This window comes from Cheilinus undulatus, linkage group 6 (assembly GCF_018320785.1).
Source record: "Cheilinus undulatus linkage group 6, ASM1832078v1, whole genome shotgun sequence".
Taxonomy (NCBI): domain Eukaryota; kingdom Metazoa; phylum Chordata; class Actinopteri; order Labriformes; family Labridae; genus Cheilinus; species Cheilinus undulatus.
In genome coordinates this window covers 47,630,135-47,656,271 of record NC_054870.1, presented here as the reverse complement: position 1 = coordinate 47,656,271, position 26,137 = coordinate 47,630,135, and the positions used below count along the sequence as shown (strand labels likewise).

At 38.6% G+C, this 26,137-nt stretch overlaps 2 protein-coding genes across 4 annotated transcripts in view; one reads left to right on the top strand and one right to left on the bottom strand.

Annotated features, from left to right (window-relative positions):
• mcph1 (microcephalin 1) overlaps positions 1–26,137 on the top strand; it is a 71,185-nt gene that overhangs the window by 22,110 nt on the left and 22,938 nt on the right. Inside the window, exon 14 of one of the 3 annotated variants that reach the window (XR_005992041.1) lies at positions 780–933. The exons of the other annotated variants lie outside the window; for them this stretch is intronic. The gene's annotated coding sequence lies outside the window, so the exon portion shown is untranslated. The remainder of the gene's footprint in view (positions 1–779; positions 934–26,137) is intronic. 3 annotated transcript variants of the gene reach the window in all.
• Positions 3,855–26,137, bottom strand: part of angpt2a (angiopoietin 2a) — a 31,975-nt gene continuing 9,692 nt past the window's right edge. The window contains exons 2-9 of the mRNA XM_041790079.1: positions 24,329–24,484; positions 17,122–17,243; positions 16,797–17,035; positions 16,327–16,454; positions 15,798–15,899; positions 11,977–12,143; positions 8,586–8,716; positions 3,855–4,710 (exon numbers count right to left, since the gene is read on the bottom strand). Coding sequence (XP_041646013.1) covers positions 4,538–4,710; positions 8,586–8,716; positions 11,977–12,143; positions 15,798–15,899; positions 16,327–16,454; positions 16,797–17,035; positions 17,122–17,243; positions 24,329–24,484 — 1,218 coding nt within the window. The 3' untranslated portion in view covers positions 3,855–4,537. The remainder of the gene's footprint in view (positions 4,711–8,585; positions 8,717–11,976; positions 12,144–15,797; positions 15,900–16,326; positions 16,455–16,796; positions 17,036–17,121; positions 17,244–24,328; positions 24,485–26,137) is intronic.

The following is a 26,137-nucleotide window of genomic DNA, read 5'->3' as shown; positions in this document are numbered from 1 at the left end:
CAGAAATGAGAAATGGCATAAGGAAGAACTGATTAAATTTTGGGACTGATCCGGATCACTGTCTGGATCCAGGAATTTTTTTAAGGATTATTTACTATTGGGAGATAGGGCTAATGGCGAAGGTCTACGCTGTTACCACTTTACACCAGGAGATGGCAGACATGAGTAACTTCAATCCCAGCAGCATGTTTTTGGTGTGTTTCTATTCAAAGTTTTGGAGTTTATAGAGTTTGAAAGATGCACGCCAGGTCGAGGAGACGAGTCGGAGAGTAACAGAGAGAAAGACAGCGAATTGTAGCGAGAATACTCACAATGCTGGGAGGAATAGAGGAATATTCACCCTCTGCCATGACTTTCAGTCGTCAGGTGAGACCATGGGTGCTTCCGCCATGACAGTCCACACGTAGCGAAGCCAGTGTTTTGCCTCACCGTGTCACCACCTCACCGGGGAGGGAGTAATCGGCGAATTAGATTTTGGGAGTGATCCGGATCACCGTCTGGATCCAGGAGTGTTTTTAAAGGATTCTTCACTATTGGGAGATTAGGGCTAATGGTAGAGGTCTGTGCTCTCTGAGTGCTTTTCTAGTTAGACCCATGCATTGAAGCTTGTGGTCTTTATCAGGGTCATGAAGAAAAACATTTCAAACATCATTTAAATACAGTTCATTCTTCTCAGTGCAAAACACATGGAAGCCAGCTTGGACTTTGGCCTCTATTTGAACATTACATCTGGAGGAAACCATGCACCACTCATCACCTGCCCAATACCATACCAACAGGGTTACACGGTGGTGGAAGCATCATGCTGTGGGTGTGTTTTTCAGCAGAAGGGACTGGGAGGCTGGTCAGGGATGAGGAAAAGCTGAACCTGTTCCACTGTGCTCAGAACCTCAAACATCTCTGTAGAGACCTGAAAATGTCTCTCCACCAACGGTTAGTTTTTTTCTTTTTGATAAACTAGCAAAAGTGTCTAAAATTCTGTTCTCACTTTGTCAGGATTGGTTACTGAGTGTAGATTAAAGAGAGAAAAATGAATTTAAATGACTGTAGCATCAAGCTGTAAAATAACAAACTAGAGGAAAGGAAAGGAAAGAAAGAGGGGTCTAAAAACTCTCTGAATGCACTGTAGGGTTCCCCATTCAAATAACATTTGCAGTGTGTTTCATTTTTCATAATTCTATTAAAAATGGTCCTTAATTAGGTCTCACTAGATCAGGGTTCATGACATAAATCATTTGTTTCATAAATTAGACACAGAAAACTATCTTTTGCATCTCAAAACCAGCAAAGGCTTATAAAACCTGAGCCAAGGAAGTAGGACGGAAACCTGCTAATTTTTATTGCCAGTTGTCCATTTTCAGTTGGCTTGTTTTTCCTGAAGCATCCTGTGTGGATTGGGAACGTTGCCTCTTCCTGAACTCGTCATTTATGAATCTCTGTCCTCTCCTGACGCTGTGAGGGAAAAGACGCGGTCATGATGCAGACAAATGTCAACTCATTTCCTCTTGACATTAAATGCAGTCTGTTGTTGTTGACAGACTAAGTATTTTAATGTCCCTAAAATTGTTCAGTTGATCATTTCTTTAGCTAGCACAGCACATGCTTCCCTGCCTTTTCTCTAGTTGCTTTGCTCATTTGAAGCCTGGTGCTGGCTTGATGTTGGCCATTATTAGTTGTAGAAGCTGATTTTGAAAGCGTTGAGATGATGATTTAAAGACTGTAGTTTAAGTCACAAGAGGCCAGTGAAGCAGTTTAAAACCTAACTCTTGATTGAGAATAATGTAATGATGTAAATCATTACAACTCAACACATTCTGCTTTCCTGTCAGTGATTGGATCTTGACAGTAATCCAGTTCATTGCTTGATCTGGATTCCTCATGCATTTAAGGAAGTGAATAAGCCTAAAACAGGAATTCACTTGTGGTTACTCTGTCCGTAGAATATTGCAGTTCCAGCAGCATCTCTTTAGGTCTCGCTGGCCTTTGAAAATATGGAAGAGAATGTTTAAATCTTGTGCCATATCATAGCAGGTCTCCAAGATGAACATCCTCTGACATGTTAGATCAAGGGGGTGCGTATCCATAATGTTAGTGCGAGAATCAACTCTTGGGCTAAATGATATACACTGGAAGATTTTATCCAAGTTGTTTACCTTTGACCAAACCTTTACCTCACTCCTTTGGATCTGGTTGTTCACAAGTAATCCAACTGAGCCATTTCTGATGTGGTTAAATCTTGAAACCAGTTGTTTAAAAGACAAAAGGACCAATCAATCAGGTAAGCCAATACTGATTCTAATCTGGATAAAACCTCAAGTTTTTTTTATTAAAAGATTTTGAGTTGGACAACTTTAAACCAAAACATCAGGATTATGCTGATCCCAGCAGAGGGTCGGATTCAGAGGGGATTAAAGGGGGAACAATGGAAGGAAACTGTTCAAACTAGTCAAACAATACAAATGTTTTACTTGGTAGGTGAAATTTCAGGGGCAATGTTGGGGTGAACACTTAAAATAATGAAGTGCACATTGCTAGTTAATTGCTGAAACTGCCTTATTCTACTTTTTTTTTTTTACGTTTTTCTGCACGTCAAAGCCCTTTGTGAACCCTTGTTTTTAAAGTGTTATATAAATAAAGTTATTATTATTACTTAATTGCTCACTGCTATAAGTAATTAGTTAAACTATTAGTAACATTGCTTTTGCATTGCTCTGTTTAGTGCTCCCTTGGTGACACACTGTGAAGCTGGCTGTGATTTTAAATCCAGCCTTGGTTGTTTGGATGGAGGGGTTTCTGCTTGGTCTGCCAAGCTAACGTGAGCTGTACCTGGTTATTGGTGTTTGTTTACGATTAATCACATGCTTTATTTTCCTCTCAGTGCACTTTGGTTGAGCCACTGCACTGTCTCTCTGTAGCCATGGGGATGTAAAATAGTAGACCACTGCTCCATACTGTTTAATTTCACTCTAAACTCATGGACAGCTCAGAGGACAAGTCATCCATACCTTGTGTTACCAAACCTTTTTACTTTTCCCCTATTTCCTTTTTTATCCATAACAGTTTCCTTTCTCTGTGGTTAAGTTCATGTCAGGGTTTAATCTACCAAAAGTTCCTTATTTTCTTTCAAAATAAAGCAGGTCGGTAGCCAAACAGGAATTCAATTACTCTTTGTTTAAGACTGTATAAAAACCCAAAGAAACTGAAACTGTTTTAAATGCAAAATGGGGGAATTTCAAAATGAAACAAAAGGGAGATTAATCACAATTAGCTACAGAAATTCTGAGTTTAATGGAAATTAAAACATTTTAATCATTTGACAACCACAAGATGTATTTAGCCATTAAAGTCTGTATTTAGGTTAAGTCAATCAAATCCAGTTTTCATAAAATATCTGGGGTGAAAGAAAACTGGATTGTATGATCTTTGGTAGGAAAAGTGATTATTAAAAGCAGATCAAATTTATCTGAATAAAACCTATCTGTTTTCTTTCCTGCAGTTGAACCAGGTTAAAAGACACCAAGAAGAAGATGATCAGTAAATGCATCTTCAAACCTTAAGTTTTTTTAATTCTTTCTAGAAAAGATGGAAATACCACTGGCATTAGTGTTGATCTGGTATTTGCACTTTTACCAGGTATTTCATGGTAAAAGTGTGGAACAGGACTGTAGATAAAAAGGCTCAGAAGTTAAGCTCTCTGCCTCGTAGTCTTGTTTAATATTCAGCAATAAATAGCTGGTAGAGCAGTACGGTCTAAAAAATGTAAATCCAGTGTTTACTGGTGAGAAATTCATCTTCCTCTGAGGATCTGAAACAAACCACAAATTAAAGGAATACATTCCCAAAAGACTGCAGGATGAACATCATTTATTAGCACAAGAGAAGTTACTGGAAAATGATACAAAAAGGGTTCCTTTTAGTCTACATGCAGTGAAAACGCACACAGCAACTGTAACAAATCTGTCATTATAATAATGTTAAATATCCACCTAGAAAAATCTACATATAAATTAAACAACAAATACATACATTCCTAAAAAGAAACATTTCTGTGTTGTTTTTACATTTGCATTTACATTTTAAACATCTAACAAAAAACAGTTTCCAGAACACATTAGCTGATCCAGTAGTTTTTCTGCATGTTGTACCATAGCCTTTTTATCGTCACATTGGTAGCTTTATACAAAATATTGCTAGCTAAATGACATTACAACTTTTCTGGAATTAAATTACTTAATTTCACATTTACTATGGTCTGCTGTTTGTTTGGAGGTCTGTTTTTATTCAGCAATGTCTTCTCCGTTACTTATCCAATCACAGTACAGTCAGGTATCTTCAGTAGGTATTTTTTCGTGATAGTCCATAATGTTTAGCTTTTGCAACATTCAGAAACCACAAAAATGTACAAAATCATCCATTTGTTTGTAAAAAATAATGTCAGTAAGTGCTTTGGCAGCCCGGTGAGTTTTTGTTTTTGGTTTGCTTGTTGCTGTGTGTTGAGCAGAATTTCCTTCAGACTTGGTTTAATCAGAATGACAGTTCAGAGTGAGCCTGAGAAGTCTGCAGGTCTGATCATCATCATCGTGGACTTCAGGGAATAGCCCGAGCCTTTCCAGTAGTACCATTTGACTCCGTTGAAGCGGTTCGAGTTTTGGCCTTGTTGATAGTACATCCCGTTCAAATTAGAGGGGCCGCAGGCATCAAACCACCAACCTGCAACATCAAAACAAGGATTAGAAATGTAAATGCAGTGTTGTTAAAGCAGATAAAGCAAGCTACTCCATGTATAACAAGGATGGTAATTGCTGTCTTTGGGTGAAGTACTTATAGGCCGTAGACAGTTGCACATAATTACCTGTTTTTAAAAATGAATTTAAATACATTCAAGGGTTAAAGCTCAAGGGAAAACATCTAGTTACAAACAATGTAAAGCCACTCTCAGAACTACACCATTTAGACACAGTTTTTTGAAGTTTTTCCAGTCCATTTATGCACATATATTACCTTTGAATTCTGAAAGCTTTGAAGCTGTTTTTGCTCTCTTAGACAAATTAAATTGGGCAGCCTTCACTCCTGTATAACCTAAACCTTTGAACTTAATAAACAGTGACATGCTTTCCATGTAAATTTGAGAATGTTGATGTCCTAATGAGCATTAAATTGATTTCCAAGCTGTAATTACAGTCCTATCATCATCTCTATGAAAGAAATTCATGCACCAGTAGTTTCATTTAAGTCATGTTGCATTTGCAGCTCTTGTCCAAATGTTGTCATGCTGTGGCATCACACCAAAGGCTGCAACATGGTCAACATGGTGTCACAACATTTAATTTAAATTTGGCAGCGACAAATTTGAAGTGACGGTCAAACAGCTCCTGCTCTTAAAGATTTTATTTACAATTATTGATGACAAACATGCCGCATACTTTTTCTCTTCGGGTCACAAGAAAATCCTTTTTTTGTCTTTTCTGGAAAGATACAGGCTGATAAGATACAGTGGCTATCAAAAGTATTCACCCACTTGTATGTTTTTCTCTTTTATTGACTTTATAAATCAATAATGGCCAATATAATTTGGCTTTTTTGACAAAAAAACATATAAAAACCCCTCTTTAACATCAAAGCGAAAATAGATTTCTTCAAAATTATGTCCATTAAATAAAAACATGTTATGTAAAATAAGTGAAGGCATAAATATTCGCCCCCTTCAAGTCAGTATCTAGTAGATGACCCTTTGGCTGCAGTCACAGCACTGAGTCTGTGTGGATAGGTCTGAATCAGGCTTTCACGTCTGGACACTGCAATTTTACTGCTTGAGCTCTGTCAGGTTGCACAGAAGTCTGGAAAAAACAGCCTTTTTCAAGTTCAGCCACAAACTCTCTATTGGATTGAGGTCTGGGCTTTGACTCCAGAACATTCACCTTGTTGTCTTTAAACCATTTCTGAGTAGTTTTTGCTGTATGCTACAGGTCATCATCTTGCTGGAAAATAAATGTTCTCCCAAGCCGTAGTTCTGAAAAAGATTGTCTGTGAGCATTAACTATATTTTGTCATATTCATTTAACCCTTTACCTTTACATGCCTTCCAGGGCCGTCTGCTGAGAAGCATCCCCACAGCATGATGCTGCCACCACCATGCTTCACAGTGGAGGTGGTATGTTTGTGGTGATGTGCAGTGTTTGGTGTCCGCCTAACATAGCGTCTGGTCTGATGGCTAAAAAGCTCCATTTTAGTCTCATCAGACCAAAGAAACTTTCTTCCATTTAACCATGGAGTCTCCCACATGCCTTTTGGCGAACTCTAAGGGGGATTTAATGAGTGGCTTTTTTACTTTGCCACTCTCCCATAAAACTTTGAAGAACCCAGCCAACAGTTGTATGCAGAGTCTCTCCCATCTCAGCTGCTGAAGCTTTTAACTCCTTCAAAATAGTCATAGGTGTCTTGGTGGCCTCTCTCACTAGTCTCCTTCTTGCATGCTCACTCAGTTTGTGAGGACGGACTGATCTAGGCAGATTTACACACGTGCCATATTCCTTCCATTTCTTGATGATGGATTTAACTGAACTTCGGGGGATCTTCAGTACCTTTGATGGTGTTTTTATGTTCATACCATGACTTAAACTTTTCAGTGGCCTTTCCTCTGAGTTGCTTGGAGTGTTCTTTTGCCTTCATGGTGTAATGGTAGCCAGGAATACTGATTAACCAGTGACTGGACCTTCCAGACACAGGTGTCTTTATTCTACAGTCACTTGAGACACATTCACTGCACTCAGGTGATCCACATTTCACTAATTCTGAGACAACTAGCACCAGTTGGCTGGACCTCTGTTGAATAAGGTCAGTCGCTATATGCAGTCACTTATTTTTCATACAAATTTCTGTTTAATTGACATTACTTTGTAGAAATCAGTTTTCACTTACATTAAAGAGGGATTTTGGCCCAAAAAGCCAAATTATATTGACCATGATTGATTTATAAAATCAATTAAAGAGGGTGAATACTTATTGTAGGCACTGTATATGCATACTTAACAGGAATGTCATATGTGGCTATGTATTTGCAAAAATCATTCAAAAATGGTACAATGTAAGATCTTTAATCATTCAAAGTAGCAATAAATACCACATCCTTGAAACCTTTGGCTGTTAAGTCATATAAAGGTCTAAAGCATTGGTTCCCAACCTGGGGTCCAGGCACCACTAAGGGGGGCACCAAAGATCTCAGGGGAGGTGCATGGCCCTGTCTGGTCTGATGCAAAATACATGTGCATATATCTTTTTTAAATCATGATTAGTCACATAATGTATGACTGTATTAGAGCCAACCTAAAAGAAAAAAAAGAGGATCATTTCATTTTTGAGGAAAAACTCAAAATTTTTGAGGGGAAAAGTGGGACAAGAAACCAAATTCATAATTTCAGAGTTTAAAAAGTTATAAAGTCTTTAGAAGAAACTCTGCATTTACCAAGTTTAAAATTTTGTAAATTTTAACATGAACTCAAAAACTTCAAATTTTTTAACATACAGCGTGTGAAATTTTGCCACCAAAGGGCCTTAAACCATAACCCTAACACAGGATGAGGAGTCAGACCAGTGCTGCTTAGCTCTGCTGTTTACTTTTTTTTTAAATTGACAACTTTATTCTATAAAATCCACTTATAAGGTGTATTTACTAAACAGAAAACCAGCAGGTCAACTTTATAAACATAGCTTTAAATGCTTCATTGATGCATTAGTAAAGAACTAGTAAACCCTAAACCGAGCCTTGACTGTGTACTTTACTAATGCATCAATAAAGCATTTAAGACTGTGTTTATAAATGACATATCATTTAGTTGATAATTTTTTATGAATGATCAATAAACTGTTTACTAATACTTAACTCATGCATCAATAAAGCATCTATAATTGTGTTTAGAATGAAATATAAATTAGTAAATACTTTATAAATGATGAGTGAAGTATTTACTAATGCTTGATAGTGGGTATAAAGTGTTTTTATTTCCTTTATAAGGACATACCGCATTCTTTTAAACTGTTACTCATTCCAAACATGTGGTTTCAAATTCATAATGACTGATCCAGCTTTTCTGTGTTTACTGGGTCAGTGCCACTCGGTCACGATTGTGCATAATGCCCAAATGGAGTCCCCCTGTGGGAGACCCCTCATGGGAAAAAAGGGATAGGGTAAAAGCTTTCATGCTTTCCTGCTCACTTGGCAGACCCGAACGCAGAGGGAGACAAACTTCTGGCAGCGGAGTGACTTTCAGCGGAATGGAGGAGGACTTTTAAACAACAAGAGGAGAGAGGGAAAAGCTCTGTTCCCAGGCTATTAATGTCAGCTATTGTCAGAGCTGAATTCCCCAATGAGTTTATCAGTGATTAACTCAGAGCTAATTGTGCTCTTTGACCCGGCCACAAAAGTACGGGAGCGCTTAAGATGCCCTTGAAGATTTTCGGGGGAAGTGCCAAGATTTGGGTGGGTGGGAATTCCTTCCACAACAAGTGCCACGGCGAGCTGACGTGATTGTTGTGGTTTTTCAACTAGAGTAAATTCAAAAGCAGTTCTAAAGCAGTGCTTGTCTTACCTCCTGTTGTCAGCTGTGAACATTTGCAAACACATTTGTCGTTGTCTGCATCCTTTGTACTGAAATCACTTCCTGGCTGCCCGATGCTGCTTATTTTGCCTGCTGTTCCACTGAAGCCTTTAAGGTGTATCCTGTAAAATGGAAAAAGGAAAAATGAAGGAAGACGAAGAGGAAGTCTGTGATTGCTGTTCCTCAAAAGGCAGCATCCTACACATTTATATGCTTCTTTGGCCCTATAGCTTTACTGGATCTAAAATGGGGGGGCTTGAAGAAGGGGAGGCAAGATATTTGTGTTGCATTTTTCATTTGTCTTTGTTTTGTGATGTTTACAACCACAAGCTCCATGCTGTTTCCACTTTACGTTACAGAATGCTTTTTCCACCATGTCTTTTCCGAGTTAGACTGGAATTACCGAGTCACACAGCTAAACACCAGATTGGTCATAGCCAAGCAGACTGAAGACCTGAATAGAGCTGAAGCATTTCAAGGTCTGTTTGAGAAATTCAAAGGAAGTATCCATTCCCCTCCTGGAATCAGCTTAGAAAGAAAATACCCCTTAAGGTGGTGTTATTGCCAAGAAGGGCCGACAGCATGCTTGAAATCCAAGACATTTCATGTATTTCCTATTTTTCAACCACAAACTGCTTTTATGACATTTTCTTTGGGCTAATGCCAGTACATTCATACCAGGAAGTTTACAGCAAAGGAGGAATTTCTACTTCTAATATTTTTGTAGCAGGTCAGCATTTACGGTCATGTCAGTTTCTTTAAAAGTGGCTGTCAGGAGGGAGATGTGGGCGATGCAAAGGAGGGACTGGAATGGCATTTCAAAGCATGAGCTCTAATCAAATCAATGGAAAATCAGAGGAAAATGAGCATGGTCTCATCTGTCAGAGAAGAAATGAGCCTAATTGCACTTCATTATTCCAATTCATTTTACCTTCTAATTGAACCACTTTAAAACAGGTGCAGGTGACAATTAAGGCTCATCAACCTAGAAAATGACATGATTGATCCAACACTTAGGATTCTGTGAGCTCTTCTAAAAATAGGGTGCTCTGGTGAGATATTGTCGTCTCATTTCTCATGATGCAACGATCACAACACAGTAATAATACATGGTAGTACATAGTAGTAATGCATAGTAATAATTACTGCTATTAAAATTTTTTGAGATAGTTGTCTGGAATGTCCACAAAAGTTTAAGTAATGTGCTTGAGATCTTGGGAGAATTTGCTGTTTGGATTGGGTATTGGAAATTTGCTTTGAGTGTTTGTTTGTTTGTTTATTTGTTTGTTTGTTTGTTTTTTGTATTTTTCAGGGAAATTTGGGAAATTTATTTGTAAATTTTGAATTCCACTATGGAAATGGGGGGCATTCTTTTCACGGAAAGTCAGAGCATTTGTTTTGATGTATGGGTGTTTCCAACATTTTCATGAAATTTGTGAAAATGCATTCTTGAATATTTGGGAATTTGCTTAGAAATTTTAGGGAAAATTAGCTTTACAGTTTGGGGACTTTGCTTGAAATTTTTCAGGAATTAACATAGATTTTTGGGGAAAATATTCATCAGAATGTTTCAGTTTTATGATAAAATTTCACTGAAACATTTGGGGACTTTCTAATACATTTTTAGGGAGTTTTTGTGTATACCTTAGAAATGTGTTTAAGAATTTTGACAGAAATTTAAGGTAATTTCTTTGAAATTTTGAGGGAATTTGTTTTGAGTTTGGAAAGTCAAATTCTCACAAAATTCATTCTGAAAGACAAAGGTGATGTTATACATTATCAGGTCCTAGTTATCCTAAACAAGTGGGATGAACTATAAATACATTCCAAACAAAAGTGTGAACGAGGAAGGCCACTTTTAACAGCTTTCTCTCTCATAATGTGAAATTGATCCGTGAAACCAAACCATTGGTTTATAGTTTAATAGATACACCTTATGGAGTGCCATTTTTAATAAACAGAGTTTAAGAGCCAGAGGTTGTAGTGCTGAGCAGCTCTGGTCTCCGTCAGACCTTGAAATATCTAGTGGGCCCGAAATGCTGTGGGGGGTGTAAGTTTCACGTTTTGGGGCGAGCTTGGGCGATTAAATTAGCAACTGATGATGGAGAAAAATCATGGTCTATCACAATTAAAAACACAAAACATGACTGAGATACAGCAACAGAAAGGCAGCTTCCAGTAGCAGTTACTGCATTATTATGTAGCAGTGTTTCATGTTACATCAGACATTTCCATGACAACAACAGGTGTCATGTCTGCCACTGTGTGTCTGCTCCGTTATGACAACAACAAAACAAGACAAGTTTTGTTACAACTATAAAAATCAGGAATTTTCTGTTTTTGAAAGCTGTTGGGAACATTTGATCTCAGAGCCTGATTAAAAATATAATACAGATTATCAGCCCCACTCTAAAAAAAATTTTTAAAAAAAGTATTTCCCAAGTGCTGTTAAACAGAGCAAGGATTTCTTTATTACAGCTTTTCCAAACATCCTTGATTTACTTTGGATGCAGTTTGCAGCAGAATTGAGTCTGGGTCATCGTTTTGTCTTCAACACAACAAAGACACAAAATATAGGTGGCTCCTGGTGAGAAACTCCCTCCAGAAGACCAAAGTGAACATTACTGACTGGCCTGCATAAAGCCCAGACTTGAATCCCTTTGAAAATCTGTGGGATGAACGAAAACAACGGTCCATGCTAGAAGACCATCAATTTTTTTTTGTAAGAAATTCTCTTAGGAGGGCCAATAATGCCATCTTCATCTGCACATAACATAGGAGTAGTCATTTTTAGGTAATATAGACATTTAAGTGAAAAGATTCTTCATATTTCAGATTGAGGGCTGATCTTTTCAAGTAAGGTTTGGGCCTCTTTCAATGTGAATCCACTGAAGTGAATGGAGGAGTCTGATATTAAAAAAAATTACTTTTTAAAAATCAGTGTGAACAGACCGACGAAAACACCAGAAATTAACAAAACAGTCAGAAGTGGGTATTGAGACTTGCAGTTTGAGTGCAGCCTATGATACTACAGTACAAAGAGTAAAGTTGAAGATGTCAGCTGGGAGTGAGTAACACCCAGGAATCCACCGTTGTTGCAGTCCATCTATTCTGTACATGGCTATTGACTGAAACTGTAATGTGCATGTGTGTGTGAGGAATGGCATACAGGCAGTTCACAAGACAATGAAAACTGCCGTTTTCAACAGCCATTTTCCTCGCTAGAATCTGCTTTCAAACTTTCCACATTCTGCACCCAAAACAGCATTGTGGTTAAAAACAAACAGCCAAAATGGAACAAAAGGTTACTGTTTCCTGGTTGAAACTGTTGTGTAAACTTGGCCTTAGGTGGTCTTACTCTTCTGTTGTTTAAATAACTCACCTGTAATTCTGTGCCTCACTGTCGAGAGAGAACAAGTCGTATTGTGAGAATCCAGAGTTTCCCTCCCAGTCACTCAACTGGATCCTCAGTTTGTAGGACTGGTGATTTGTCAGTCTGGAGACGAATTCATTTCCCAACCAGAATTCACCAGAAGGATCTCCAAACCCCTGAAAAGAAACACAACATGAAGTTACATTTAAACTTTGTTGAACTCCTGCATTTGGGGCTTGAAGGTTGCATGGCTGTACAGAACATTCTTGGCTTTCACACTGAAAGTCATTTCATCAGACCACTCAAATACTTTAAATTGGTGCACAAAGCTATCTCAAGTACTCAAATTCACAATGACATTGATAAAAAAGTATGTCAGGTTTGACTGAGCTTGAATTGTGGTTGAAAAGTTAAACACTGTTCTCTCTGCATTGATAGTTTTGTTTGGATTATAGATTCCTTTCCACAATACTGAGCCCTTTGCAGTGCTTACAAAGAATATCCACCCCCTTTGATGGTTAACCTTTTTATTATATTTTCAATCATGGTCATATAACTTGGCTTTTTTGACCAAAAAAAAAAAAAACTTTTTAATGTCCAAGCGAAAACAGATTTAAACAAAGACATATCAATGAAGTGACTGTATAGATGTTCACCCCCTTCAAGTCAGTATTTAGTAGATTCACCTTTGGCTGTAATCACAGCACTGAGTCTGTGTGGATAGGTCTCAATCAGGGCTGCACATCTGAACACTGAAATTGTACTGCATTCTTCGTTGCAAAACTGGTCAAGCTATGCCAGATTGCAAGAGGATCCGTTGTGAATAGCCCTTTTCAAGTCCATGCACAAATTCTCTACTGGATTGTAAGGATGAGTATTGGCAAGAACCTCACGATACGATATGCATCACAATACTTGGGTCACGATACAATAGTATCATGATATATCAGGATATTGTGATATATTGCGATATTCTACACAGTTAACCTAGAAAAATATAGAGATGATGTATATGTAAATCACACAATACGTTGGTGGTGTTCCCGCTATATTTCACGGCAGCAAGACAGAGCTTTCAAACGGCTGTTTCAAACTCGCTGTTTGTGCTCCCCGTTTTAACTTTGGAGCCAAAATGCTTCCAAATGTCTGCTTTGAATTATGCAGGTGTTATTTTGTCAGCCATGTTCACTTCTTTCACCCATGCACTCTGACTGCTTCTACAGGAAATGCTGCGGCGACATACAGCAGAGTAGCTCTTCGGCACCATCTACTGCAGTGGAGGTGCAGAAGTCATATTTTAATAACAACTTGGCTAAAATATGAATTTTTATTTTTTTACAAAAAAATCGATATTAAGAGTTGAAGTATCGATATTGTATCGGATGTCAAAGTATCGCAATATATTGCCGTATTGATATTTTTTCACAGCTCTACTGGATTGAGGTCTGGTCTTTGACTCGGCTACTCCAGAACATTCACCTTGTTGTCTTTGAACCGTTTCTGTGTAGCTTTCGCTGTATGCTTCGGTCATTGTCTGCCAAGAAACATCCCCACAGCATGATGCTGCCATCACTGTTTTTACAGTGGGGATGGTGTGTTCATGGTGATGTGCAGTTATTGGTATCCTCCAAACATTACCACAGAGTCTCCCACAAGTCTTTTGGTGAACTCTAGTCCAGATTTAATCTGAGTTTTCTTCAACAGTGTCTTTCTCTTTGCCACTCTCCCATAAAGCTTTGACTGGTGAAGAACCCAGCCAACAGTTGTTGTCTGCAGAGTCTCTCCCATCTCAGCTGCTGAAGCTTAGAACTCTTTCAGAGTAGTCATAGGTGTCTTAGTGTCCTCTCTCTCTAGTCTCCTTCTTGCACGCTCACTCAGTTTGTGAGGACAGCCCTAGGGGTTTTGGACTGATAAGATTTTATTGATATCAATGCCATTATCAATTTTTCTTAAAAATTCTGTTTTTATTTATTCTTTCCTGTGAATATTCTTCTTGGAAAAAGTAGACCATATAGATTTTCACAGTTTACAATTAAAATTGTATTGAGTCTCTCTCCTTCTGAGCACTGAACAAGAAGTACGCCACCTTCAGTGAGAGTCAGTGACTAGCACACCTCAATTACTGCCTATGATAAAAAGATTTGAGAGATTTGAGAAGTGTTTGGGAGGAAAACATGCTAGAATATACAAAAAATATACAAAAAATCTTTTTTGTTGGAAATGTCTCAGAACAAAGTGCTCTCTGGATCTTCAATATCTGAACTTGATTCGGGATACAATATGACACATTTTCTTTGAAAGTTGACATAAATATAGCTGTAGTCTCTGGATCCTAGATCTCTGGACGTATAAAAACAAATTTAATCTTGTACAAAGTTAACATTTCTTCCACAAAAAGATGCATGCCTTGCATGAAATCACTGTTCGTGGACACTGCATGTTCCACTGTTTTTATGTTTGTCTGCCATGTTGACTTCCTAAACTTCTTTGGATTTAACAGAACTCTGGGGGATGTTCAGTGCCTTGGAATTTTTTTGTATCCATCCCCTGACTCAAACGTTTCTGTAACCTTTTCCTCTGATTTGCTTAGAGTGTCCTTTTGTTTTCATGGTGTAATGGTAACCAGGAATACTGATTATCCAGTGACTGGATTGGGGCTGAACGATTTTGGAAAAAACTAGTTGTGATTTTTTTTTCCCCATTTATTGTGATTTGATATACGATTATTCCTTAACTCTCTTTCATTCCTAAACAACGGCTGAACAATTCTTTAAAATGATCTAATTCTAATGATTTTGACTCGTTTTGCAAATTGGATATGAATTGTTGCATTGAAGGGTTTTTGTCATTCTCATATTTAGGAAAAAAATTACAAAAATCAATGTAGGAATTATGTAGACTACTCTAAAAAGCACCTGAATGATTGCATATGTCATGCATAACATCTCTGCTGAAAAAAAAAAGTTTAAATCTGCTATTTAGACACAAATTTCAGGTCAAGAAAATATTGCACCTTCTGCAATTTGAAGATTGCAACAGGCCATATTGCAATTTAATTTAATTTTCCAATTAATTGCCATGCTCTGGACTGGATCTTCCAATCACAGGTGTCTTTATACCACAGTCACTGAGACACATTAACTGCACTCAGGTGATCCCTATTTCACTATCTATGAGACTTCAAGCACCAATTGGATCAACCTCTGTTGAATTAGGTTAGTCACTTTAAAGGGGATGAATATTTATGCAATCACGTAACTTACTTTGCATAATTTTTATTCAATTGAATTTTCTTTGTAGAAATATGTTTTCACTTTGATATTAAAGAGGGTTTTTTGCTAAAAACGCCAAATTATATTGACCATGATTGGTTTATAAAATAAGTAAAAGGGTAAAACATCCAATGGGGGTGAATACTTTTTATAGACTATACATCCTTCTTAGTGTTGGGAAACCTAATCCTTATTACCAGCAATCATGTAATCACTTTTTGATTTAAGATCAAACCACAAGTTTTCAAAATCTTCTATTTAAAAAGAAGACAAATAGCCGGAATAATTGTGACTCTAATGCAGCAGTTATGGGCTGCTGGTGATATTTTCCTAAAAGCAGACTGTCACATAGGAGTCCTGTGTTTGTGGTTTCTATTTGTCTTGTTTTCTTGTCTCTTTTGATTACTTGGAATTGCCTCTAACAGAGAGGAATCACAAAGCCAACTGTTTTCCTTTGCCAAAACCAAAAACTGGCTGATGTCTTGTGCATTTGGAAAGAAAGCTTGTTGTCTTGGTTATATTTTTCAAAGGGAAGAATTTCTCCTTGATGGCTTTTACCTTTTTGTACTCTTGCCACGTACGGTGAAAGTCAACACGGCCATCAAAGCGTTTTTGTAGCACCGTCCAGCCTCCTCCTTCTGTCTCCATGTCACAAAAAGCCTTCAAACACAAGGGAGAAAAGATGCCATAATTAATAATTCATAATCTTTGTTCTTTGAGAAGTTTTTGCCAACTTACACTTTGACTCTGGCATCTTGTGGGAGAGTGTTTAAAACAAATGTTGAGTTTCAGAGAGAGGGTAAAAGTCCAAGTCGTGTCCACTGAAAAGTATCTAAGGAGATCCAAGTTTTGGCTCAAGCATGCACATCATTAATGGAAGTCTGGGAACATTTTAATTTATCTAGCCTGCTTTTAAACACACTACTGTTTACTGTGCACTTCCAGAGGTGTGCACTCTGTTATTTACAAGGTTGTGTGTAAGTACATGGGTTAGTGCAGGCCTGTGCAAAGGCTTCTCTACATAATCAGAAAAGCTTGATTTATCATGATTGATATAGGGCAGAAAGTCTGAATGGATTGACTTTACCTTCACCTCCATGGTAGTGTTGGGTAATGTTAGCGTGTAGACTCCGCTCTGAGAGTTTCCTGACTTGAAAACAGCAGCACAGTCCGTAAATGTTGAAGGAGTGTCCTGCATCATAGCGGTTTTTGTCTCTGCAGAAGAAATCCGCCTTGTTAATGTGGCACGAAGCATTGAACCGTCGTCCTTTGATAAATTTACATGAAAGGGCGCTTTAATTACTTAGCGCTTTGACAGAGAGGCATGTGGTAATTAAAGTTAGGTGGTCTCCTTTTGTGCAATCCAATACAGCAACACAACCCCACACAAAGGCCTCAGTAATAAGACATTCAAAGTATTTTGTGCCCTCACTCTTTCTTTGGATTAATTTGTGCAGTTATATTGTGTGCAGATTTCTACTGGCACCGGCAGCTTTCACATAAAGGTTAAGGCAGACGGTGTCTGTGTACCTCGTCATACTTTAGGGCGAAGTTTACCTCGAGCTGAGCCCACAGAGAGGGAGTGGATCAGGTTGTTCACGGTGCCCAGGAGCTCCTGCTGCTGATGCTGCAGTACTGTGTTGTTGGAGGAGACTCTGAGCAGCTGCTGCTCCAGCTCCCCAATTATAGCCGTCTGCCGCAGTATCAGAGTCTGAAGCTGCTCCTTCTCTTCTCTGAGCGTCTTCAGCTCCACCTGCCGCTGCTCCTCCATATCCTCCACCTTTTTCTCCAGGAAGCTGATGAGAAGCATGCAACTTTATAGACTTTGCTTTGTGTATAATACCAACGCTGTATTGTTAATGACCATGAAGATCAGCTTTACCTGTTTTTGTCGCTCAGCTTGTTGATTTCATTTGTTTGAACAATTAGTTGTTTTTCGAGCTTGTTTGTTGATATGGAATTTTCCAGAAGTCTACGCTCAAGTCGAGTTGTATGATGAATTACCTAAAAAAAACATGAAGAAAAGTTGTTCAGTCATTTCATACTCTGTGAAATTATCAGTAAGATTTCAAACTAAACTCATGGTCTCTATATCTTCAAGAACAGCAAAAAGACCATTTTCTAAGAAACTTCTTCAGAAAGGCCGAATTTACTTGATGAAAACTTGTCTTTCAGGGCGCACTTTCAGCATGTTGTCAAAAAGGTGACGCTGGTACAAGACCTGTTTCGCCTTTTCTGTCATAAAGATGCTGGTTGAACCCACTTTTTCTCCTTTTTTTTTTTAAAGTGAAGTGTACTGTCCATGAAGGCCTCTGCTCCAACTCTTGTGCACTGAGATTTAAAACAAACTTTGGATTTTTGTGTGGAACAATCTGCAGACTGAATTTCTACAGGAAAACTTTGTGAGCCTGAATGTTTTTAAATCCCTACTAAGACCTTTTGAGTCCAAACTTTCTTTATGCAACAATTTTAGCTGGTATAAATATTAAATTAACAAAATAAATGTGCCAGTTTAACCTCGCGAGACCTGACCTTTTCTAATGCATTTTTGGTTTCCCCAACTTTTAAGTAAGTATAAGTAGAGCCTGATCAGTTTAAGAGCTCAGCCTTGTCTTTGAACAGGAATAATGTTTTACTAAAATGATGTCCACAAATCTCTGGTCTAATGCAGCACTGGAGCAGTTTAAGAGCATCTGTTTTGGCTGTGTGGCCCAGTTGGTCAGTTGTGGCCATCCTCAGTCAGTTGGTCAGAAATGGTGTCAGACGCTGAGAGGGATGGAGGAGTCATTTTGATGATGGCAAGGATTTGTTGAGGCCAAGCATCAACAAAATTTCCACACAAATACCCTAAAATTTCAAAAGAATAATCTAGAATTTCTTTCAGAATTCTCAAACATATTTCAAAGTATTCCACAAAAAAGTAAATCCCTCAATGTTTCAGTGAAATTTTATCATGAAGCCTACACCAGTGTTAATTTTGTCGAGTAAAACTATGACTAAAAAGTTTGTCGAAAGCCTTTTTTCCATGACAAAAACTAGACTAAGACTAATAAGAATAGATCTGTGATGACTAAAACTGATAAAAACTAAATTTAGTTTTCGTCAAGATGGCTGAAACTAGACTGTAATGTAATGTAGTTTTCGTCAGACATTCAAAAGCCGTGATATTTCTCCACTGTGGGTAAATCTGTCAAAAAACAATACATCTATAGCTTTTTTTCCTCTCAGCTGTAGAAAGCAGGGACCCCAGGTTTGGTGCAGAGAACACACTACCATGATTTGGTACCAGATTTAGGCAAGAAAATAAATGCTTGACTCAAAGTTAAGACTAAAATGTGAGGACTTATTATGGACTAAAACTAGACTAAAACTTAGAAGGATAGAAATGACTGAAATAGTCATTTCTATCCGGCCTACACATTCCATTTTTCCCAAAAATATATATGTCATATATGTTCCTGAATTTTAATTTAATTTTTTAAATCCCCCAAAATTTCAAGAGCACATTCACCCAAAAATCTCAAAGCTAATTCCCCAAATTTTACAAATATATCACCAATGATTGGATGCAAATAATGGAAAATTCCCCTCAAACATCCAAACAAATTTCCACAAAATGTCCAGAAATTTCAGGGAAATTGTTTGTCCCCAAATTCCCAATCAAATTCCCCCAATAAACAAAAAAATTCTCAAGTTTTTTTTAAATTACCTTAAAATTCCAAAGCAAAATCCCCCCAAAATTCAATACATTTCTTCAAAAATGATTTACCAAATACAAAGTCTCATGAAAATTTCATTTTATATTTCCTCAACTTGCAATTCGCAAGAATTTACAAATATATTCCCAAATTTATACAAAAATACTTTAAATGGCAAATTCTCCCACTATTTAATGTAAATAACTTAAACATCAATGGACAGTCTTGACAATAATCTAAAGACATCTAATAGCAGAAATTACTACTGTGTTGTTGGAAAGCCAGAATGTTTTGTCCTTTTGTGTAAATGCAGGGACTCTGGAGGTTATAATTGCCAAAATTTTATATTCTTCAATACCGGATTTTTTTTTAAGATGTTTTTTTTTTTTTTTTCTAGTAAGATAAATTTAGATGAGCTGTTAGGTTTTTCCATGGAGAGACTGCTGCCTAAATAACAGTAATTTCAAAGCTGTGATACTGATGCTCCTGTGCCATTTCATCTTCACTGTGAATCTCTTAAAGGCGCATTGGAGGACAAAGTGATCCCCTTCTGTGTCATCTTTAGGGGTAATAGCAAGTGATCAGCAGAGCAAGTGGGGGAGCACAGCATTGTGTGTGCATGTCTGATTGTGAGTGTATGTGGAGCTCCCACTTATGCGATGCCCTCGCAGGCTCCCATAAAGCTAAAAGGCACTGAGAATTGACAGACAGTGGCAAACTGTGAAAATCATGCTGTCACAGAATGTCTCAAGGCGTAATGATGGCAAAGCTTCATTAGAGCTCTGCCGCGGGAATGCATTGTGAAAAAATAACTCAATAATAAAACCTTGGTACTCAAAGCAGGCGGCCAAGGTTTCAGTCACTTATATACTACCTGCCTCCTTCCTGCATGTCATACCCTCTCTCTCCCTGATTTTCTACTTTACCCATTGTCCAGTCCAAATATGCATATAAAACCACTGGACAAAAACATGCATTCTTCACTATTTTAATGATTGATTTTATTGAAAGTGCTGAAGCTTTTGAAAATGCTTGTATTTAATAAGAAAGGTGCTCAAGAATCCCTCTAAAGCCGGGCATACACTGTGATTTCAAGTCGACTCTGACAGTCAGGGATACGGGTGTTTAAAAAGTAGTATCTCAACATGGTGGTATCAGCACCCCATGCATCCCGATATGTATCATATTGCCACGTTCTTGCCAGTACACAGCCCTAGTTGTGGCAAAGACAGCTCATGCTATGCGACTGAGTCCTTACAATGCATGGCCATCACACACAATTTAAGTGTTCACATTGTACGGTCTGATGGTCAGACAGACTCTGACAAAAAAAAAATCATTGGACTGAGATTTGAGTTGTATCCAGTCATATCCTCGCTCTTTCACTCTCTGTCTCTCCCACTATCTCTCTCTCTTTCCCACACAAACAAACAGCATCACCATCTGTGTCAGCGGGAGGTCCACAGGAAGGAATATTTCCTGCTCATTTATTTCCTTTATTATAGTGGGGCTGGGGGGGCATTATAAAGTCATTCCTGCTGTTGTCATGATGATTTAAGATGCTGTCTGACAGTTTATGAAAGAAAAAATACCCCAAAGTTGAGGATTCTGCTCATGGCACTGCTCTCACAGTGGGAGTGTCTGGAGTCACACATCCAAAATATCTAAGGTGTCAGAAATCCGTCTGACCAGTTGGGAGCTGTAGTTGGGACATGGTCGTCTGTTGTATCCCTCAGTACGTAGCATGATAAACCACACCTGATCCAACTGAAAGTTGCACAACTTCAAAGTGAGTGGTGTGACTCAAAATTTGTGACTGAATCGGATGAACTTTGCACAGTGTACACCAGGCTGTACACCCGGCTGTTCACCGAGCGTCATGAGTACATGCAACTTTTCACATAGTTCAGGCAGAGATTGCCTACAATTTCTGATTACTGAAGACAATGAATAACCCTGTATTATGCATGTGTAACTCTGCTGCTGTTGATGTTTGATTTGTACTCAAATCTTATCGTTTCAAATTCTGGCATCATGACAACCCTACCGAAACTGTGATGTTATTTTCGCCAACCAAGGTTCAAGAGCTAACAATAATGTCATGTCCCTCCACAAAAAGTCAGAAACACTGTTAATCAAAGTTTATGCAGCTGCATATGACATTTCTCCACTTTAAAGTTTGGTATAAATTGCATTATTAACTTGATATTTTTACATATTATTGAAATAGCTCTGTTGGTAGAGCACTGGCCACATACAGAGCTTGTTGTCCTGCATACACTAGTCATGGGGACTGATCCTTGGTCTCAGTGCTGTTTGGTGCATGCCCTCCACACTCTCTTCCCATAGTTCTTGTCTCGCTTCAGCTTTCCTATCCAAATAAAGGCAGAAAGCCCAAAAAATAAACTTAAAAACATCGGTATGGCTGTAGAATAATGACATATTTTTGAAAATTCTCTAATAGCATAGAAAGCCTGAACATTTTACCAGACTACAGGCAGTTTGTTTATATATAATGTTCTGTTTTCCATCAGTGAATCAAGTTTAATGAAAGCCCAGTTTGACTCCTATAGTGAACACACATCCATTTGCAAAATGGAAAAGTCACGGCAGGAAAGAACATCATATTCCAATACAGCACACATACCTGAACAAGGGAAATACTCTCAATCCACCTGTTTTCACAAACCGACGTATTGAACTAAACTCCGGGGTTGAGGACCTTGCCTTGAATTTCCCATTTTGGAGGAACTGAACTCAGCAAAAAGCAGGTTGTTTACATGGATCCCAGCTATGTGTCTCCAATGGAGCTGTTGATGTCTTTGAACAGACGGATGTGTGATTGTGACAAACTGATAGACCCTTTCTGTGGGAATATGAGTGTGCTAATAACAGGAAATGCTGTACAGTTGGCTCACATAAGGTCATTGACGTGCAGCCACAATAATAAACTGACGCACTCATCACTGTTTTTCACTCTGATTGTGTTTTTAATTCTCTGAAGCGACATAATTTAGTGAAGTGTTATGCTGAGCATATTGTGGCTTGCATTGATAAATGTGAAAGAGGAAACTATATTTGGAACATGCTAATGGAAACATTTCTAAAGGCTGTTGGCCTCCAGCACCTTGGAAATGAAAGGCCTTATGCTTTAGTCATCAAATGTGTATTTTAAAAATATCAATCATTATTGTGAAGTATATTTAAAAGAAAAAAATTGTACTGAAAATATATTAAAACTGGTGTTAATTGGGGGCACAGATAGCCTGGTGGTTAGGTCACACCTCATGTATGGAACTTGGTCTTCCAAGTAGGCCTGGGCACCAGGGCCTGAATATCATATCACGGTATTTTTTTTATGCCTTTCACTGTAACAGTATTAGATCACAGTATTGCAGGATTAAAACAAAAAATACATTTAGTCAGATGCTACAAGTAGCATGTTAAGCATTAATTTAACTTATCTCGTGCAGCGGTACTGGCAACTTTATCCTGCTGCATCTCTGATATCGTTTAATGCCACAGCTTGCTTCTTGGACTCAGCATTAACTTACATCGAGTCACAAGTTTAAACACATTTTGAAACTTTTTTTTTTAGCCAAATCACTGAAGTACTGGGCTATAAACAAACGACCCAGCTTGTATTAAAGCCTCAGGAAGACTACCAGATACGCTCTGCAAAGCCAGCATCATCACTGTGTTGCCGTTAAATTTGGAGAGGTTTAAACAGGTTTACTGTCCTGCAAATTAAGTACAGTGGCACGAGTGGGTGACATTCAGTTAGACACCTGGCTGCTAGTAATGTTGGAGCAAAATTAGCTGCTGACTGGACTCAAGCTGGGCTGTTTCCATCACTTTACAATGCTAGCGGTAGCATTAGCCTCATGTTGGCACTACAACTGAATGCACCCATTTAAACTGGTAATTAGAGTGTTAAGAAATCCATTTCCTGGCAGAAATTTTACCGGTGACAGTATTGATACCAGTTTATCGCCAGCAAGCGGCCCAGGCTTGAGTCTGAACTCTGGCTTCTTTCCCACATTTAATTTCCCACTCTATTAACTTTCATGTCTTCTCCATATAGAGGCAAAAGCCCCCAAATAAGTCTTTAAAGATAGAAAATAGTATTGGTGTCGCATAACTTTGTACCCTTTGCAATGAAATTGATTTGATTTGTTGCTATTATTGCCCCTTTTCCACCGAGCCAGCTGGAACTGGTTTGGAGTTGGTTCAATTTAACAACCGACTCACAACAGTTTGGCCCCAGCGATCATATCATAATGTGCTTTGTCACCTCCTTGGCCCACTTGGCTTTGATTCATGTCCATTTTCACCTTAGTTCTACAGTTTCCTCCAAAACAAAGCTCGACTCTTTAAAAACAACACTCTTTACTCATTATTGTACATTCCAATCTCATCCCAGCCACAGATGTAAGCAAGCAGCACCCAACATAAGCACGCAGGCCCCAACTTGAACCAGTTCTTTCCTTTGGTCCAGCAAGGAGTTGGTTCCATGCTGGAACAAGTTTTTCTGAACCAGAGCCAGTTCTTTGGCTATGGAAAACCAAATAACTGGTATTTGGCTAAGCATTGGCTCCGAAACCAGCCCTAGAAACAGCTTGGTGGAAAAAGGGTGAGTTGACCCTGCAAAGCCGATGGATTGGCCAGGTTCCACGTCCATCAGCAGGTGGATCCATCTTGCAGACTAATCAGTGCCACTTAAGGAATACAAGGCGGTGTTTAGTTGTACTGTAAGCCGGTAAACAGTGGCTTCTGGTGAGGTGATTAGCTCGGTGATAGTGGCAATTTTGAATTGGAACTAGACATTTCTTCATAATAAGAAGAGCAAGGAGCCGCGTTGCAAGCTTTTCCTGGCAAAAAAAGATGCTTTTGCTTTTCCTGACAGGCCTCGGCATGAGTTTGATTCACCAACTGGCTCCACTGATAGCGAACAGCAGTAACGGGTTTACCTTACATTCTGCAGTTGCTGTGCGTGGCCTATCATGAATGAGAAAAACCTTGGGAGGGTGATAAGATGAACTTTCTGTCTGTCACAAAGGTTCTGCTCCTCCCAAACGCAGTCCATATGGTCTGTTGTCCAGATGGATGTGAGACATTTCCCATGTCATCAATATGAAACAGTTTATCTGGCCTGACCAGTTAACTATGAGTAGGATTTTTAACACCTTTAAATAGCTTTCTGAGGGGGTACTTAGGCATCAGTCATCTCCAGACTCAGTGAAACATGATGATAATTAAACACCAGGAAAATAAGATATAAATCTTTTCTTTGAACCAGTTCTGGCTCAGTGTACTTCTGAACAGCGTGTGTCCACTTTGTAGTATCGCTGTCTTTCTGTATGTTTAAAGTAGCATGCAGTGTAGCCTCACCTGTGCCTCCACATTGGTCAGTTTCCTTGTTTGCTCTGCAGTTTGACTCAGCAGGTTGGTTCCAATTTCAATCATCGTCGCTGTGTGATTGTGTACAGCAGTCTGTTGGAGTTGGACCATGTCCTGCTTCATGCTGTCCTGTATGTAGCTCTCCAGCTGCAGCACACATGACAGATAATATGCTTTAGACAGTGTTAGAGGGAAGTTTGAGAGATGTTGATTGGTGTCATTATCCATTTGTTCCACACACAACCTTGTTTACTATTCAGTGAACACAGATTCAGAGATGGCTGCTGTTTACTATAATCTTCTTCTCTTTGTTTGACACAGTGGCAGTTCCTATTACATTCTGAACAGAATAGAGGCTCTTTTTAAGTCAACATGTTGCAAGAAGTCAGTCTTTTACATAAATAAGAGACCAACAATCCAACCTGAACAAGGCAACCATAAATCTCAATGTCTCCTGTATAGATAGAATACTAATTGATAGTTAAGCATAAATAAACAAGAGAATGTTCTACATGATTCTACCACCTATTTTAATCATTGAAATTTCCCACAATGCACTTACCTTGATTGCATTTTTGTTTAAATCATATAGATATTTTTAGCATACATTTTCAATGTATCAATGATATATAATATATACTCATATTTCTTTACAGCAGGTGCACAGGAACATTGATTTATTTCACTTTTCACAAATAATTTGCATGGTGGAGCTTGACTGGAATGATGCTGGTTTGATCTCTGGTTCCTAGAGTCACATGACGAAATATCTTTGGGCAAGATACTGAACCCATAATTGCTCTTACTTCTACATCAGAAGGGTACGAATGTTTATGAATGTGACTAGTTAATGCTGATGGACACCTGACCTCATAAAGCAGCCTCTGGGACAATATTGGGTATCATATTGTATCATATCTAAGGACCTGCTAATCCAACTTTTAGGACAGTGTTGTGTATTGTATGGTATTGTATCCTAACATATTTTATCTAGGGATCTACCAATCCCTTGTTCTGGACAATATGTGTATTGTATTGTATTGCATCGTGTTGTATCACGTCTAGAGGTCTACCAATTCTGCTTTTTCAGACCAAGCACAAGTACTTAAATTTGGCTACTCAGTAATATCGAGTACATACAGTACTGTGCAGAAGTTTTAGGCATGTTTGGGCCAAAATTTGAGGCTGAAGTAAGGCGTGTAATGGCAAGTACGCCCATCTGAGGGCCCCATCGGGCAGGAAGGAGGATTGACACAACCAAGGTATTGCTCTGGATGTCTTTGTACATTACCAAGGGCATGGGAAAATAATCTGATGAAAACAAAACAGAAACCACAGCTTTAGGGCGGAGTTATGGGTAGAAGTGGTGCTAAAACAAAGCATAGGGTACTGTTAGGGCAGGTAGGAGGGTTGCCACAACTCCCTGGTTGTCATGTGTATGTTCTAAGCACCTGAAAACTGTTGGTGGTTGCTGGGTGTATTGCTAGGGGTGCAAAGGCCCAGACAAAAGAAAGGCTGTTAAGTTCGACCTTTGCTGCTGAGTGACACACGTACATGTCAAATGTGTCGACACTGACTCTGGCCACCCTCCCTCCTCTCCTCAGCCCGGGGTTGTGGAACATCAGAACCTGTGAAGAACTGTTAGCACTCTACATGCCTAAAACTTCTGCACAGTACTGTATGTGATAACTTTTTAATACCTTTACAGTTCTTAAATTTATTAGAGATTGTTTTATATTCATCAGATGTTCCTCACCCCTCATCTTGATGCATAGCTTAGCTCTACTTTTGTCGTCCTCA